Source organism: Podarcis vaucheri (assembly GCF_965113315.1).
Source record: "Podarcis vaucheri genome assembly, chromosome: 11".
NCBI classification, from domain to species: domain Eukaryota; kingdom Metazoa; phylum Chordata; class Lepidosauria; order Squamata; family Lacertidae; genus Podarcis; species Podarcis vaucheri.
The window spans coordinates 33094966-33114075 of record NC_138749.1 but is presented as its reverse complement, the minus strand read 5'-3'; the positions used below and the strand labels follow the sequence as shown (position 1 = coordinate 33114075).

At 42.2% G+C, this 19110-nt stretch overlaps 1 protein-coding gene across 3 annotated transcripts in view; it reads right to left on the bottom strand.

Annotated features, from left to right (window-relative positions):
• Positions 1-19110, bottom strand: part of VCAN (versican) — a 136266-nt gene that overhangs the window by 77475 nt on the left and 39681 nt on the right. For all 3 annotated transcript variants that reach the window (XM_082191831.1, XM_082191833.1, XM_082191832.1), the window contains exons 4-6: positions 18108-18282; positions 17884-18011; positions 9720-10013 (exon numbers count right to left, since the gene is read on the bottom strand). In XM_082191831.1, coding sequence (XP_082047957.1) covers positions 9720-10013; positions 17884-18011; positions 18108-18282 — 597 coding nt within the window. The remainder of the gene's footprint in view (positions 1-9719; positions 10014-17883; positions 18012-18107; positions 18283-19110) is intronic.

Below are 19110 nucleotides of genomic sequence, written 5' to 3'. Positions count from 1 at the left end.
TATGGAACCACTGTCGCACAGATTCAAACTTTTTTCATGCTACTTCAAATGGGAATTTGCCCCTCCATGTTAAAATAAAAGCCTGGATTGGTTTGAATGGCTGATCATATGCTACGTTGCTGGAGTTTGTAGACCTGGGTTCAATCCTGCTTAGCCACAAAGCTTGCCAGATGGCCTTGGATCGATATTTACTCTTCCAGCCCAACAGCTGCTAAAAGCAGTGTTGTTGTTGTTGTTTTTGGTAAAATGAAATGAGGTGGCGCTGCTGCTCTTATGTTGATAAAAGTAATGCATGTACCAGCACAAAATGGTGGTCAAGGCATCAACAACAATGATCTGAAGGTACTCCATACCAATGGGTACTGTCACAAAGAAAGCACTAGCTATAAGAACAAAACTGGATAAACCTATGTATGTTTCCCTGGGTTCCTTAGAAGCTGGGCAGGGTATACATGTGCTAAATAAATATGCAAAGGAATTTAAGTGGCTGCCCCATGGTCCACTGATCTGTGAAATGGCTCTCATTTTTGCTGACCAGAAGTTATTGTACTCCAGCTGCCTCCACTATCACATCTGAATTCAAACACTTTCTGCTTTAGTCATTTGTATTATACAGTGCAGTTCTCAAGGTAAGGTGGGACACCATTCCTAATTTGTATAGGCACCTATATTTTATGCATTATACCCTTTTTAAGCTTTAAAAAAGAGAGAGTAAAAATGTCACGATTCTACTTAGACACAACAAATAAAAGCCTCGGCACTTATTTCACTGTTTAAATTTCAACTAATATTTCCAGAAAATATTCACTCAGCACACTTCATCTACAATCAGGTTTCTCTCTAGTGGCAGCAATATATTAATCCAGGATTATTGCACCATCATTGAACGTTGCTTAATTAACAGCACAGTTCAGAAGATACAAGCTTTAAATTTCTAAATTTAACTTTTTTAAAAAAAGAGAGAGAGAAGGGATGAATGAATGGATGTTAAAGCTGTACCGTCTCAAAGAAGATATTATCCGCATTTCATCTGCCTTTTGCTTAAAAGAAGATGACCTGCCCAGAGAAGGGTGTTTCCTTTCTAAAAGGCTCTGCTCCAGCTTTAACAGACTCCCTCGCTGTACAGATGTTTCACATTACTAAACTCCTAGAATCATATGTTCAATGGGATATCTTCTTTGTGCTCCTTCTAATGCAAGACATGAGGCAGTTTTTCCTAATAAAATATCCACATCTAATACAGCAAGAAAGCAAATTATCTCACCGACAGCTGCTTACATCAAAGTCTATCCTGAGTTCTTTTTTTAAAAAAAAATAATAGTGTTTTTTTACATTATGCACAACCTGAATGAAGCTGAGCAACTGGAAGAGGTTTCTATGCTTAAAAAAAAAATTCCACATATTTCCTTTTTTATATATTAAAACAAACTTGTTCTTCATTGGATAACTTTTTATAAAAGTTGGAGAATCATTAAATATTAGATCACAGAATAGTGTAGTAACACACTTGCTTCCAGGTTGCTTACTGTGCAGTGCAGTGATTCTGAATTAAGCTAAATAACGTTTACCAAAAAGGAACAGATAAAATTGGGAGATAAGAGGAGCTGCTGCTTTAAAAGGGTCTCCATGATGCCTGTTATCTTTGTATGCAGCCATATGCATGGGAAATCAGTGGTCAGAGAAAATGGCCTAATTCCCAAAGCAAGCTACTGCACAGTAATTGCTCCCTGTCATAACACTGTGCCCTTTTTAAAAGTACAGCAATCCAGAGTGAGAATTGACGTCCTCTTCTTCCCTCTGCAAACCCATGTAAAGATGGGACACTGAACAGTGTGAAATTATACCTCAGAATATACCAGCCAAAAGGTTCAATATGCAGAGCACATATTGGTTTGGAACCCCCAAGCACATTGAGCCACTTGTATGATCTAGAGCCACAATTATTGTGGTTATTAAATTACACGCCCTTCACTACCAGGTCTCAGGGCAGATTATAGAGCATGGAGTGCCATGGTCAAGTCATTTCTGTCGAAAAGGGCCCATAGTTGGCTAATCATCAGGAGCTGGAAACAGGCACCCAGTCACCAAGGCCACCTGGGTTTCAAATAACAATGTTAGATCTATGGGTACCCCAAGCTATGAACCCGTACCATCCAAAACAGGCCACCTTCCCACCTCCTGGACTTAAGAACTTGGAACACATAGAACTTCTTTCTGGCCCACATCCAGCCCATCGCTGCCTCCAGACATATTTCTAGCACCTCAGCCAGCTCTCCTGATTCAGATAGACATATTGGTGACTGATCATTGTGCTTTACTGAAAACTGAGGGAGGGAGAAATAGCAGCATTCCTCCTTTTCTCATATTTCCCTCAGCTTTTCATTCTTGGTGGCTTTAGGGCCTGGCCTAGGGTTACCCAGAAAACTATTAGAGAAGCACTGCGGGCTGGATCTCTTCCATCCCCTCGCCACACTACATTTTATATGTATGAGCACAATGGCTACGTGCATTTAATGGTGAATTGTGGTTTATCATTATGAGAACAAGTCTAGGTAAGTCTTGGGCTCCTGCACTCCTCCTTTGTCCTCTGGGACAGCCACAAGAAGATTGGAAAGTGTTTGCTTCCATTTTCAATTAACCACAATTCAGCATTATGGTCTGACCCCAAAGTGTATGCTTAACATTAACCATGGTTTGTAGATACAAGCCAGGTACGTACACTGAGGTTTGATGTTGGCTTGTTTGAGTGAAGCATAACTAAGGCTTACTGCAGTTTGCATGGATTTGGACGTAACACTGGTCAGTCAAAATCAGAAGAGAACGCTTCTGATCTCCTCCTCACAGCTGGTCTGGAGGGGTGGAGAGTGCAATCCTGACAGAGTTCCAGCTGAATCATGCTTCTCAGTAACACAAACGTCCCAAGAATTTCAATTACTTATTTGGCTGTGTGTGCCTAAAAAGTGTTTTCTTTTTTTTAAAAAAAAAAAGTAGAGCAACTACAATCATTAATGATGTCCATAACTAGGCCTACATACTTAAAGGACCAGGATACTTGGGGTGATCTTCTACATGTGGTAACCCAGGACCAGCCCAGGATATTTTGCCACTTCTGGCAAAAAAAGAAAATGTCTCCCCCTGCCCCACTGCCACAGCAATCTTTTCTGTCCCTGGTCTCCTCCTCTGACATCAGCCACTCCTCCTCCTCTGCACCCATCCACCACCATGGCTGGGCACAGAGGTAGTGGTGGCAGCGGCAAGTAGCCACAGAGGTGGCGGCCATGGTGGCAAAGAGGGTGGCTAGGAGTGGAGGAAGCAGCTATGGTGGAAGGAGGATACGGAGGAGGAGGAGGAGGAGGAGGAGGAGGAGGAGGAGGAGGAGGAGGAGGATGCAGTGAGTGGTAGCAGAGAAGGTCAGATCTGCCGCCTGACTCAACTGCCTCACCTTGCCTCATGGACAAGCAGGCCTTGCAATAGCCCCTTGTCTGCAAATTCAGAAGTTCAGAACTGATATTGCTTTGGGTTCCACCACCATATGAGGTTAAATTAACTACAAAAATAGAGGTTTTTCCAGTGTTTAACTGAATCTTTAAATTCCTTCCCTAGGAAAAAATACCAGACTAGTTTTATTGAGAGTTTTAAGAGATCTGTGAAGATTCTGAAACATAGGAAGATGCAATCAGGCCATTGCTCAATCTAGCTCAGCATTGCCTTGCATTGAATGACATCAGCCCTCCTGGTTTTCAGAAAGGAGTTTATCTTGAGATGCTGGAAGTTGAACCCTAAGACCTTTTGTATGTGAAGCATGCTCCAGAACTGGTCATGGATGCTTTTTAATCCATCAGGTTTGTGGAGGGATTATTTGTTTCTGTTTTATTATGAGATAGACTGTCCACTGTATTTTCTATTGTGTTGGCAGTCATGGCTGAAAAGCAGCATTAAAAAAGTAAAAGAAGGAAAAAAGAAAGAAAAGAAAGAAAACTGCTTTGGTTTTGTACATTTTAGCCAAAGCTTACAAAGCAATGGACAGACTGTGGTTGACTTCATTAGGGTTAGGTCTTAAGAAAGAGGAGGGAAATCTTCCAAAATACTCTTATGTCTGACCACAAAACCAGGATCCATTAGGAACAAATTGTTTTTGGCTAAAGTTGTGTTTTACTTTACTATAGTTAAGAAGAATCAGAATTCATTATAAGTCCCTCTTCACATTTTTCTTTAATGCTTCCTCTCCCAGCAAAGACTTTTTAATACACAAAAGGCCTTTTAAATAACAGTCCAGATTCAACATAAGCATTACTAAGATTGTGCCCTACTGACGAGGGCAACAGAGGAAACTTTAGAAACTGAAATTATCCAACTGCCCCCAAAATCTGAATTAAGCCTTCTTGGTTGTACCCCCACCCCAGCTATAGGGCTCCTTGTCCAACAAGCTTAATTTGGACACCCTCCTCCTAGCCTTCAGGCAGCAGACAACTCTGCCCAGAACATCTCATATTGTATGCTTTGATTTTGTGTGTGGTGTTTTATTGCATTGTTTTAAATGTTCTCTCTTTCTTTACCTTCTAACTTTTTTGATTAGCACGCAACTATCATGTAGTTTTAGGGGGCAAAGAAGATGTGCTCATCATTCAGTTTTATATTGTATTTTAGTGTGTATGACCTTGTTCTCTAGACTAATTAGAGAACAAGATCATACACATTAAAAATACAATAAAATACAGAGAAACGTAAAATGTGCATGAACACAATGGTTCAGAAAGCCTTACAGCTGAGTGCTATATAAATTTAATAAATAAGCATATATATGTATATTTAATAAATAAGTCCTGCAGGACTTGACATCTTTCTACAGGGCCTGCTAGACAGAGCTGTTCCACCAGGCCTTTGGCCAAGGCACAGTCTGACCCCCTCCTTTGGCAATCTCATAGAACTCTAGCCCAATGGTTGCCATTAATTTGATTCAGAATTTACTTTAGAATGAATTGATTTTAGAATGTATTTCAATTACAGTGGTACCTCAGGTTAGGTACTTAATTCGTTCCGGAGGTCAGTTCTCAACCTGAAACTGTTCTTAACCGGAAGCACCAATTTAGCTAATGGGGCCTCCTGCTGCCGCTGCGTAACCGGAGCACGATTTCCATTCTCATCCTGAAGCAAAGTTCTTAACCCGAGGTACTATTTCTGGGTTAGCGGAGTCTGTAACCTGAAGCGTGTGTAACGCGAGGTACCACTGTAATTGATTGTGATTCTATGTAAACTGTGTTACTTTGACTGTTGTTAGCCTCTCTGAGCCTGGCTTTGGCTGGGGAGGGCGGGATATAAATTATTATTATTATTATTATTATTATTATTGGTGTTTTCTTGGAAGTTCAGTGGTACAGCAGCTGCTTTGCATGAAAAGGTTCTGGTTCAGTCTCTGGCATCTCCAGGTAGAGGTGGAAGAAGCACCTGCATGGAACTCTAAGGAGCTACTGCCAGTATAAATAGTACTGAGCTAGAAAGAGGAATGATTTGAAAATGCAAAACAATACAAGGCAGCTTCTAATGTTCTGATATGTAATACTGGAAGCAATAATTCACTCATCTGCTGTATGACCTATACATGCATTTGACGTCCACACCTCCATGCACAGAGAAGATGTGCAAGTTCTGACTGATGTTATACGGGAAGTACAAAAGGTGGAAGCAGTGGCGTAGCGTGGGGGGTGCAGGGGGGGCCGGCCGCACCGGGCGCAACATCTAGGGGTTAGGGTTAGGGGGCGCAAATCCACGGGTTAGGGGGCGCAAATCCATGGGTTAGGGGGCGCAAATTACTTGCCTTGCCCCGGGTGCTGACAACCCACGCTACGCCACTGGGTGGAAGTAACAAATCACTTGTATATATCTGCTGCTACAAGGGTAGTTTCTTTTCTCAATCAGAAACTCTTTCGACTGGCTTAATTTATGTCACTGACTACCAGATGGTCTGGACTACCAGGAGGCTAGACACTGCCATGATACCCTGTTAGGGAAACCCTCTATGACATTCTTCCTGGCTACTGTGACTAATAGCACAAACTAGATAGTCAGCAAGTTAAATGGGCTACTTATTGTTGCTGGCATCTGTCTGTCTCAAGAGACAATAAAAGAATGTGAGGTCTTCTGATATTCAGGAAGCAAACAGGAAACAAATTCGCTAAATGATCAGAATACAGATTTGAGCAACAGGTGAGAAACTGTGAAGGGGAAAGAAGTTCCAGAGCTAGGACCGCTATATTTTAGGTGTGCAATAGTGAAACCATATTGGAACAATAGGGTTAGTAGTGTCTATAAAGGGCAAGGGAACTCTAGGCTCAGATCCTCAAAAGTCTTCTATTATATTTCGATAATGCCAGTGGAATTGGCTCCATACCCAAAAGAGAACATGAAAATGATTAGCATTTTAGAAAGCCCCGTGATTTCTCTAGGAACAAATCCATGATCAAAGTGGTTATGGTCAGCATTGTGAACTTCCCTTTTTTTAAAAAAAAACAAACTAAAAGTAAAAGTAAACACATATGGCATGATCCAAAAGAGTAAAGAGCATTTGCACATCTACTTGGGGCTTTCTTGGCACAGCCGCTTTCAGCTCCCAACATCTAAAACTTCTTTTTCACAGACTTGCTGCAAGTACAGAAAGCAATCTGGTAGTCCAGGAGTGAGAGAAACGAAAGTCAGAATGAAAGTTATAAAGAAAAGCCCAGAGCCCTGCACATCTGGTACACATGGATATGGGGATCAGACTCACTATTTCAATTGCCTGCTTTTACTTGCCAAGGTTAAGGCCATATATATATATACTCCAGGCACTGCAATGTGAAATCAAATTAAGTGAGAGCTTAAATATAATTCCATTAGTGTTAAGTTATATTTTGGGTACTTATTAGAAGCATCATCCAGACATAGCTGGACATGTAGAAGAAACCACTGGGGCTTTAGCCCATAGTTAAGCATTTGATCCCCACTCATATCAATGTGAGTTAAGAGCATCTAAACATTACGATTGTGTTTACATTAGTAGCAGATACCTTGTAATTTATCCTTACTGGAATTGGTTGTTCAGATTTTTTTAAAAAATAAAAATAAAATCAGGGCTTCATTTTCCTTAACTTAAAAGACATGTTAATTTTAAAACATTCATTTTGCTCCAAAGAAAGGTTTTACTCACAAACAGTTTCTTGCTGAGACACAAAGAAAAGGCTGTCTGCTTTGTTGACAGCAATGTTTGTTTTTTTTATAATTATTAAGACAGATGCCTTTTCTGGCAAAGATCCTGTGCTTTGCTGGATGTGAAAACACCAGCGTCTGGTTGGCTTCTCAGAGGCCTCCCCCCCCTCCCCGCCCCTCCTGATTTCCTGGCTTTCCTGGGAGTGACATTGCAATGCAAATCTTTACATCAATGGCTCCAGAATGGGGCAACTCCCTGAGTAAAGGGGTAGGAATTGAGCCCTCCACATTAGAGTAAATACATAACATGTGGCATAAAAGCAGAAAGGTTAAGTAAATGAGTACATCTCCTGCTCCAAAGCGAGGGGGAAAGGGGCACAGTAAAAGGGTGACGTCGTTCCTTTTTACTGTATGAACATCTGTTCTACAGACTTCAGGCGCTGCTGTTAGCTAGATGTCTTAGCTGCATTTTGTCTTTCTGAGAAGTGAATGCAGTGTTTTCTGTCCTCACCTCCATCCCCACAATTAACAGCCTCTAATGTGATATAGAGGGGACACGGGTGGCGCTGTGGGTTAAACCACAGAGCCTAGGACTTGCCGATCAGAAGGTCGGCGGTTCGAATCCCTGTGATGGGGTGAGCTCCCGTTGCTCGGTCCCTGCTCCTGCCAACCTAGCAGTTCGAAAACACGTCGAAGTGCAAGTAGATAAATAGGTACCGCTCCGGCAGAAAGGTAAACGGCATTTCCGTGTGCGGCTCTGGTTCGCCAGAAGCAGCTTAGTCATGCTGGCCACATGACCCGGAAGCTGTACGCAGGCTCCCTCGGCCAATAAAGCGAGATGAGTGATGCAACCCCAGAATCGGTCACGACTGGACCTAATGGTCAGGGGTCCCTTTACCTTTACCTAATGTGATATAAATGGTTGCAATTATAAACTGTCCTTTGCTTTTAATTCCAAAGGTATTCTTTTCAAAGAGGATTGGTCGCTTGTCCAAGGAGTTGTATATGGGTATGAGCAGGGAGTGTAACAATTTAATAACGGGGGCAATCCAAGACGCCTGCACAGCTTGTTAAAGCACTCTTTCACATGTACAAAATGTTGCACTTTCCCTAGATATTGGCTAGCATTAGATGAACCTGATTCTCGCCAGGTGTAATTCTCACAGGACACTTCTGTCCGTGGAACAAAAGCTTGGACTTAGTTTACTTCTTAAGGTAGTGGACTGGGAACAGGTGGGAGTCATGAAAACAATTAAAGCCACATAAGCAATCAAAGCAGGATTGAACCTTTCGCTCGTCAATTGGTCATCATGACATGCATGTGGGTGGTCCTGCCCACCTCTCAAAGCTGGCCTGTGGGGGTGGGGGAGATAAAGATCTAGCTCACAGCACAAAGGGTTCCCCCACACCGCACCGCCAACACTAATGGGACAACTGTGTTGGGTACGACCCAGTACTGTACTGAGCAGAGCAGGGGTTGCATGAGAAAAGAGAAAAGAACCAGACCCCTATTCAAGGCACTTAACAGTTACAGCCAGTCCTGGTTCAATGAAACCATCAGACAGTGTGTGTGCTCGCAGCAATCAGGAAGAATCACAGGTTTTTCCTCAAAACTCCAAAGAAAGTAATGGTTCAGTCAAGCTTGTTAATCTACTATCTAACCCTTGGAAACTGCAATCAACCTTTGGGTGGCTGATCAAATGTTTTTCCAAGAGGTGGCAGATCACAAAGCCGAGGTTCAAGCCTATATCAACATTTCCTTCATCTCCACAATGAAATATCTATAGACAATGTTACTTCAGGAATTATTTCATCTGAGCTCCTTTGCTTGGTGTGTAAAGCCTCTGTCAAGAGCAGCTTTGATGCATGGTTGGTGGTGCCCATGACGGGGCAGTTCTCCCTTTGTATAATGCCCTCCCTAGTGAGGGATAATGCCTATCTCCCTCCTTCATGACTTGCAGGAGAAATTTAAAAGCATTCCGGTGTTACCCAGGCATTTGATGGCTGAAACACACTGTTCCTGGCAACCTTGAGATCACTGGCTTAGAATGCTTTTGACTGTTGTTGTTTTTTAAATACAGTCATACCTCAAGTTACGTTTGCTTCAGGTTGAGCATTTTCAAGTTGTGTCCCACGGTGACCTGGAAGTACCGGAAAGGGTTACTTCCGGGTTTCACCGCTCGCGCATGCGCACACGCGCAAAATGACATCACGCGCCTGCGCAAAAGTGGTGAATCGTGACCTGCGCACATGCAGATGCGGGTTGAGTTCTGCTCATGTTGCAAACAGACTTCTGGAATGGATCCCGTTCACAACCAGAGGTACCACTGTAATGTTTTTAGTTCTTGAGTTTTTAATGTTTTATCATTACTGTGTCTGCAATCCTGGAGGAAGGGTCAAATAGAAATTGAACAAATAAAGAAACAATAAACCACAAGAAAGTGAATCCAGTAGATTGGCAGGTTATATTATGTTCCCTTTTTTTCCTTTAAAAAAATTGTGATAGTTATACATTCTTAAGCATTAAATAAACTTACGTAGAAAGCAGTAGGCATCAAATCTGCTGTCTGGGGGAGGGAAATATGTTTGATTCTCATAGCGATACAAGGTTCGCACTCCAAGCAAACCTCCGCCACACTGGATCCTTGCCACAGAAACAGGATAGCGCACACTGCCATCAGCCAACCAGCCATAGTCGCATTGGTCAAAGCCATTTCTCCAAGCGGCATGCAGATCACCAACAGAAGCGAGAACTGCACCGTTTGCTTCACACCGCTCTTTAGCTTCTTCAAAGGTTAGCTTGTTGGGAGAAGTGATATGGAAGACATCGCCTACAAGAAGAGAAACAAAGGACACCTTTACTTCTTTGCATGGGTGGCTGTGTCACATTCCTAAAATGTATTTTAAATGGGGGGGGGATTACTTCCAGGATTATTGTAATAATGAATTAATTATGTATATTTTTCCTTACACAGCTATAACTAGTTGGTTTGATGTATACTGCCATGAGCAGTGTGTGCATGTGCATAATACTATATACGGTAAATAAAAAATGGAACATTGACATTGAATTGGAAGCATGAATCTGATGTGATAAAATGTGTTATGAGGATCTTCCTGCCCAGATCTCCCAATGTGTCTCTCCCCATTAAAAAAGTATCCTATTCACGTAAATAAAATGTTCTCTTTGTCCATTCTACCCAGCTGTCTCTTCGACCTTGGATCTCATTCCCTGAAGATTCAGGTCCTGTCCTTTCTTTCTCTCTCCCTCCACCAGATCCCTCCTCAAGTAACACATTTTCCTGTAACATTTGGCTTAACTACTTAGTACTCAGCCCAACTATAACTATGACATCAATCATAGCCAACCTAAGTACCTGTAACTTCAGTCAGTCATTTACTCTTGTCCTTCCCTCTCAAACCCCATTCGTTTTGACTCTCTCATTGTCAACATTTAGATTTAAGTTTCTTGCAAGCAGTAACATTCCTCCCTCTTCCTAAGAAACTTTGCAAAGTACTATGCACCTTGATGGTACTGTACATATCATTGGTAGCACTGAATGTTATCACAACAATAAACACACGCAATAACATTCCATCATAGCATGACCAATGAACAGAACCTAAAAAGGGGGCATAGCGACTGGGATCACTGCGGATCACAAGAGACAGAAAGTATGTTGAACCCCCACTGCCATCCTATCAGGGCCCAAATAATTTATCCAGTATAGCTAAATTTCTGCTATTCACTGCTGTGGGGAAATGTAACGTACTTCACTTGGGGTGCACTGCTTCCTTATAAGCGACAGAACAACTCAACCTCTAGCCTTGACAGTGGGTAGATCATACATCTCAGAGAGAAGGAAGTGGGGAGCATGCTCCTGGGCTCCTTGCAATATACACAGAAGCCTTCTGTCTTCATATACCCTCCTCTGTCCATCATGATAATAGGCATCTTACTAACAGGAGAGAATAACAAGTGCCAAAGGTTACTATAGAGGCATAGAGTGCTGGCTCCATATTTATGCACATGAAGCCAAAGATCCTGGGCTTTTGTCCCAAGGCACCTGACTAATTAAGGAGCACAATGCCTCTGATAACAGGACACTATTTACTCAAGAGGACCACATCACAGCTGAAAGTTAAAACAAAAAACATAAAAAGAAAACCAACGCCAAGAAAACCAACGCTATATTTGCATGGCCATTCCATCATGTATTTTGTACAGATTCATGCTAATATGAACACCAAATGTTTGATTAGGTTAATGTGTCCAGATGTTGGCATCCAAGCCAAGCAATTACACAATAACGTCTCAAAACTTCTAGCTTAAAAAACAGCTACTAAGCCAATTCCAGTTAATGTGTTGCCACAAAGAGGCAGTAAGGTCTTCAAAATACGCCATCTGCTTTGCAAGGAAACTACAAATCCATGTGTCAATATTAATCTAATCTGCATCTCAAGTGGTGTACACAGCCATTGCGACATGTTAACAAAATGAGCATTCAATGAGAACTAAACAATGGTTGTTTGAGGCTAAAAATGTTGAAACAACACTATTTAATTCTGCCAAATTGCAATGGAATATATATGTTTTGTTCTGTTACTTTGGAGGATACATACGAATGTGCTTTCCAAGCCAATTTAACAGGTAATAAAAATGCTCTGGTCTCATTTCGGCTAGCAGTGGAATTGATGTCTGGTTTGGGAGATTCTCCATGTTTTATGAAATAATGATTTCACTACTGTTTCAGAGAGCATACTCCAAAGACTGTAAGGGAAGTCCAAAGTTGCAAACCTAAGTGCAATTATTTAGGGGGGTGGGAATCACTGAAATCAATTGCATCTTCTGAGAAAACATGTTTGGGGTCAGGGAGTGAGTCCTACTGAAATTGCTAGGATATATTTGAATACGGGCTTAGGTTAAAGTGCTGCTTGGGACAGGGTGGGGCTACGTTTCTTTCCTGACTTCCCAACACGGGCACATTGCTGTTGGTTACCAAAAGACAATGGGAGACACAAGGCAGCAGGGAGATCAGCGTGGTGTGGACACAGCATCAGAAGTGTTGGATTGGTTTTCTGCTGCCTTGCCTGTCCACCTATCAGCAACCAGCAGTGACGTATGGCCAAGAGAGCCCCACCCGCACTAGACCACCAGTTGCTTTAGGCTCAGCAGCTACATACAGCTGCATGTCAATCCTTACAGTCACTTCACTGGACTATATTACCACTTCAGACAAGATGCCAGGATCACAAGGTTAAGCTCCCTGCATATTTGATGTCTGACAGGCTAGGGCTTTTTAATGAGCAGGCTGTTCTTTCATGTACATATCATAACCTCCAATATGAAGCAGCCCAAAACCAGGATGCCATCTTCCGGCGCTGAGGTCCCACATGAGTCAAGTGACCCACATGAGATCTCAGCCTCCCAAAAAGTGCTTTCTTCAGGCACAGCACCAGAAAAATACACGTTTTAGGGCACTGCATAAGATAGCTGCCCCCTCCCCCCAAAGCACTTTTCCAGGGCAAGAGTGCGGCCTGAAATCACACAAGATCACAGAGGCCATTTTGGCCACTGTCCTCTTGTGAGAAAAACAGAATGTTCCGGGGGGTTTTCAGGACAGCTTGATGGGTATGCTATATGTGGAAATCTCTCCTTTACCATGGGAAATGGTGCAGTCCAGAAACAAGCTTGCAATCTCATACACTGTGTCTTATGATGACACACACACACCCCTGCAATCTTCAGTTGTATAACCCACAGAGATTATAAGATCTGTCTTGTTTCTATATGCTGCATCCCAGGCCACAAGTCTCAGAACGACTAAACTTTTAATCCTGACTTCCACAGGCATAGCCAAGCTAGGGTGGTGTTTATCCACAGCTTCCCATTCCACAGCGTCAAGGGGAAAGATTATCTGGACCTTCTAAGCAACTTCCCTCAACAAGATTATGACTGTTAGTGAACTCAGTAAAAGTATTAAAAGTATAATCTCCAAAACCAGCTCTTATTCTCACCATGGCAGTGTTGCAGTCAACTTTTAAGTGTGGGGATTAGTTCTATCATACACTTTGAGGTGCTGAATTATGTATCTGCCTGAGCCAAGGTTTCCCAAACAAAAACAGTTTAATGTATCTCTCCCACATGTTCCAGAAAGACACAGAGAAAATCCATCTGGCAGGCTTGAGAGTGACGTAGCTCCGAGCATTAGAGCAATGAAGAAATACTTAGAAAGAAGTGGTGGGAGGGAGAATCAAGAGTTAAAAGTGGTCTGTAATGTTTTGATAGCTGGAATCCACACTGAGAGTAACTCAGCAAAATGATCCAGGCAAACACCAGGGCCAGGAGCAAGAGAGCTAGCTGTGCCCTGCAATAACAGGGGTGACATGGAAACCATGACAATCTTTGGATTGCAGACAGCAATGTGATTTCTGTTAGTTTTGGCCCCCTGTTTTAGGCTGATTGCCTCTGCCCCAGAGTCAAAGCACTCTAAGAATCTCCAGATTTCCCCTGTTGTGTGTATTTGCATTGCTTAGTTTAAAAAGCACCTGACTAAGCTGCTTTTTATTGCTGTTAAATGCAGCAAGATAGACTTGGCAGCCAAGCTTTCTCTCTCTCTCTCTCTCTCTCTCTCTCTCTCTCTCTCTCACACACACACACACACACACACAGATTCACCACAGCCTCGTGCCAAAATGCTTGAACTCCAAAGAGTTACCCTCTAGTATTCTATCCTCTGAGACTCAGTTCATATGTTTTGTTGCACATGAAATTTAATCAGGAAAGAATATTGTTGCACACCTGCAATGGGGTTTTGCCATTGGTCAGTGGCAGTTTGAATTACATCCAACCAAGGTCATTGGTATGTAGACCATCTGTGAATTGGTTTAAGCATGAGATTACCGTATTTAGGATCCTTCAGATAGAGGATCACTCCCCTAGCTGTACCAGGCATTGTGCTTCAGTGCACCTAACACTGTTGTTGTTGTTCCCTCACAGGACTCAATGCAGTTTACACATAAAATTGAGAACCGCTAAAAACATAGAAAATAGGGATGTGGGTGGCGCTCTGGTGTAAACCACTGAGCCTTGGGCTTGCCGATCAGAAGGTTGGCGGTTCGAATCCCCGTGATGGGATGAGCTCCTGTTGCTCGGTCCCAGCTCCTGCCAACCTAGCAGTTCAGAGGCACGCCAGTGCGAGTAGATAAATAGGTACTGCTCTGGTGGGAAGGTAAACGGCGTTTCCTTGCGCTGCTGTGGTTCACCAGAAGCGGCTTAGTCATGCTGGCCACATGACCCGGAAAAACTGTCTGTGGACAAACATTGGCCCCCTCAGCCAGTAAAGCGAGATGAGCACCGCAACCTCAGAGTCGTTCGCAACTAGACTTAACTGTCAGGAGTCCTTTACTTTTTAAAAAAACATAGAAAAGACTTATCCATATAGGGACTCTGCCAATCTCTCTGTTGATCGCAAGCAAATCCAAATGACAGGCCAAATTGTTCAAATCTTTTCATTGTACCCTGCCTTTGGAATCTGACAAGGTTGAAAATCAGCCTACGAATGACCTGAATTCATTTGCTTTGGGAATCAATAGGCATACACTGGTTGTTTTTAATTGTTGTTTGATTCCATAAAACTGTGTCAAATTCATTTTTGTTAGTTTGTAACAGTTACTTTTTTTAACCCTTTTTTTCATCCTGTCTTTAATATGAATGGTTTCGTCATGATGCTGCATGTTTGGCAGAGTAGTAATGGTGCAAAAGAAAAAATGCCCTTCTGCTGACTCCTGTGGGGCTCATCTGCGTGCTTCTCTGCAGACACATTGCACTCATTGTCAACTTTGTATGGTTTCTTATATTCCTGAGTAGGCTCCCTGAAGCCAACTGAACAGCAACAATGCACACAGCTTAAAGTTTGCCAGTGATGATCCTTGTCCTAACTGTTTATTGGGAAGTAAAATCTCAGTGGGGCTTGCTTCCAGGTAAGTACAGTCAGCACGGCTGCCAAACTCACATTCGCTTTACGGCCCTTGTTTTCTCCAGAACTGAGGTCTGCAATTATTGTTCTTACCAATAGACTATTTTGCAACTGCAGTCTGAAGTCAACGAGTTTCCCTTGCTGTGTGGTGGGTTGTGAATACTCACTAACGTACGTGTGTGTGTGTGTGTGTGTGTGTGTGTGTAAAAATCTGCAAGAAACATCTGGATTTATATTGCTTTTCTTGACTAAAAGGCATAAAGGTGGATCATGGGGAAATATATGTTAGATTTCCCTTTACACTTCCATAAAATAAGTTTCCTACCACTCCCTTGATTACTTATTATATGGGCATAGTTTAATAGGATTTGAGGCAGGAGATTTTACATTCCATAGCTGTGTTTTGGATCGGCATCATCAGTGGGACATGGAAAATGGGCATTTTTACAAGTCAGATTTTCCATTGGTTCCAGCCAGATATCAATACCATGTTTATCTAGGGGGTCAAACTAAATAAACATTCCTGAACTATTTGTTTACAAGTTGCCGAGAGTGGCTGGGGAAACTTAGTCAGATGGGTGGGGTGCAAATTAAAAATTATTGCTGTTATTATTATTATTATTATTCAAAAGCTATACTTAGGCATTATTATGTCAATATGTTCTTTAAGCAGGCATATCAACAAAAACACCTCTGACAGACCACTCAGGTGCCCTTTCTGATCCCGTGTTTGTTAATTAAGGAATTAATTAGTTTGTAATAATCACATTAAAGAGGAAACATGCAAACAGGGATCACTTGCACCCAGTTTCACAATTAGCTGCACACAATTCTGAATGTGAAAATATTTCTCTTTCTAATCATGCAGCATTCAAAGCAAAACAATTTGCCTTTAAGTCAAATTACGAACAATTATATTTGTGCATTTGAATGATTTTTACACTGCCCCTTCAGCAAAACTATTCAGGGCGTTGCAAAATAAATAAAAGGCCAATATGAAATCACATATAAATGACCACCAGAGTAGAACAGTGTCGGGGAAATTCATGCAAATTGTATCTTTTCTTGAACAAAAACTCAGCTCCTACACCTATAAATGCGGAGGTGATTTTTGAAAGCCCAAAGTCACAACACCATACACCTTTGCTTGGGAATAAACACTACTGAATTCACTAGAACTTAACTCCAAGTAAGCATGCATAGAAACAGGCTATAAAAGGAGATGCAAGGAGCTAAAATCACGTGTGCTTACATATATCTCACCCTGATGAATCTAATTAGTATGGTAAATTCACAACATATTTCCACATGCTCCCCACCCTGCTAATAATCCCATCTGGTGTAACACTTTGGCACTGGCATTTCACTGTATAATAATATCCTTCCATCAGTTATCCTTCAGTTATCTGCATGTGCTCTCACTTAGTGACAATGAAATCGCTTATTGATTCGGATACTAGTAAACAATCGCGGTGACTCAGGTACGTGATGTTAAGAATCCAGTGGCATAATAACAAGGCTTTCTTCACCAAGGTTTTCCCTACCTTGAAAAATCAGTCCAAAATTAAAATGCCTCCACCATGAGGTTCCACAGGACACTATTTTTCCCTGAAGTTTTTTTAACACCTACATGTGAAGCTGTTTGGAGCAGTCGTTAGTTTTGGGGCATGGTGTCATTGCTACATTGATAGACAAGCAGCTCTCTTTCTCCATAATATATGAATCTGGAGATACTGTGCAAGCCCTGGACTAGCCCATGAATGTACTTATGGAGTGAACGAGGACCAGTGAATGCATGTTGAATCCTGGCAAGAAGGAAGCTCTGTAAGTGCTTCCTGTGTCCAGAAAGCAGGTTGCTTGTCTGTTCTGGTTAAGGTTGCCCTCCCTCTGAAGAAACACCTTTTTCATAAGAGACCCAAATGACCTCTGTGACCAGCAGTGTCATTTGCCAGCTTCATCTGGTATGCCAGCTACAGCCATAATCAATCCATGAAATGGGAACCTTGAGATTGGATTACTGCAATATGCTCTATGTGGAGCTGGCCTTGGGCCTGGTTCAAAAGCTCCAGCTAGCACAGATTGCAGCGACTAAATTGCTGAGGGGGAACGGGGGCAGATGGTCAATTCTTCTTAAACATCTGCACTGGCTGCCCACAGACTACTGGACCCGGTTCAAGGCACTGGAACCTTTTTCTTTTAGAGGATAAAATGAATACTGAGCTGCCATTGAAAGCTTAAGTCTATGCAAGGTTCACTACCATGATGTTTGGTTTCCGAAAAACCGCATATGCTTTAAATAAGCCCTCCCCATCCGGATTCCTCCAGATGCTCTGGGCTAAAGCTCTCAAAAGCTCTGACCATTGGCTATGCTGACTTGGGCTGATGTAAGTGAAATATACTTGGAGTCGAGAGTGGAGTTCATGCTCTTTATTCAGCTCATAGTGGTGAGAAAGAATGGAAGTTCCCCCAGAATGTCTGCTTTATATACATTATTTACACAATGGGCCCCATGTGATTGGCTAATTCCGGGATTCTCCGGTAGGCCAATCAGGTTGCGGATTCACTTCTACCTGGAGCTGGATTGGGTGGCTCCTGTGGACTAATCAGAGTGCTGCATTTTGGATCCTATTCAACTCAGTACATAACACCAAGTTACAGTCCAAACCTTTTGGAGGGCATCAGGATGGGGAAGCCAGCATGCATAAAAAAAGATTCCGCTTACCATTTAAGGCTCCCACATAGCAATAGACATCATAGGTTTCATTAGGAAGACGATATCCATAGGTTCTGACTCCTTCCTTCCCCATCATGTCTCCATAGCATCCAACTCTTGGTTGCCTGATGGGATACCTGCAACAGAGTAAGCGGACGTTTGTGAAGGTCACGTTTCATTTGCCCCCGCAGATGTACAAAAAAGTTTTAGGGTGTGCAACTTGGTCCTCTCACCTAACGGTCTGATCGGACAACCAGCCCGCATCACACTGCTCAAAGCCATCTTCATAGGCTGCTTTCAGCTGATCAGGGCTTGCTATAACAGCACCATTCTCCACACAAGCCTCCTGAGCCTGCTTGAAATTCAAGGTGTACCTGCTAGTAGCTGCTCGGTAGTGAAACACAACACCTGCAAAGAAAGAAAAACCATGCTGGTCACTTGCGTGTCATCAACATCTATTATTATTAATAATATTAATATTATCATCATATTGCTGATGAAATCATACTACTAGCCTTATTAAGCAGTAAGCTTAGAAATAACATGGAGGAAGGATTTTAAAACTTCAGATTTTATTCTACATCACCAGGAATGTGGAACTGAAAACTAAATTTGGTTGACCTATCTTTTGCTCACTGTACTAATCTGTAAGATATGGGTTCCATTAAGTACTATAGTTAAGTACTGCATTTCTGCATTTCTGTTATGGCCTACAGCCAATGTGGAAATAAAACAGAATTGGAATTTTACCCTACTGAAATTTCTTGAAATAAAATAGACTGTCAATTTTCTATCCTCCACTCTGCAGCCCCAAAGGAATAGACAATAGAGCTGAACATATTCTCTCAGTGCTTGGGTTCAAAGCTTTCAGGCTCTTCTTAGATTATGTATGGGACTTTAGAGGTGTAGGAGTCTCATAGCCACCCCTGGAGTCCCCATCAAGCTGAGATTCAGTGAAGACAAGTCTTAGCTAGAGGACATATCCTTCCATAGCTGTCAATGTTTCCCCGTTTTTAAGGGAAATTCCCTTATTCTGAATAGAATTCCTCGCAAGAAAAGGGAAAAGTTACGTATTCTTCTCCCAGTTGAATGATGGGCATATGTTTGAATCTGAAATGAATAAAGATACTTGCATTTGTAGACAATGCTGTGCTTTATATGGCTGTGCAACAGCTATCTCAACATTTTCCATAATGAATAATTCCATACAAATGAGAAAACTTGTCAGACAACAGA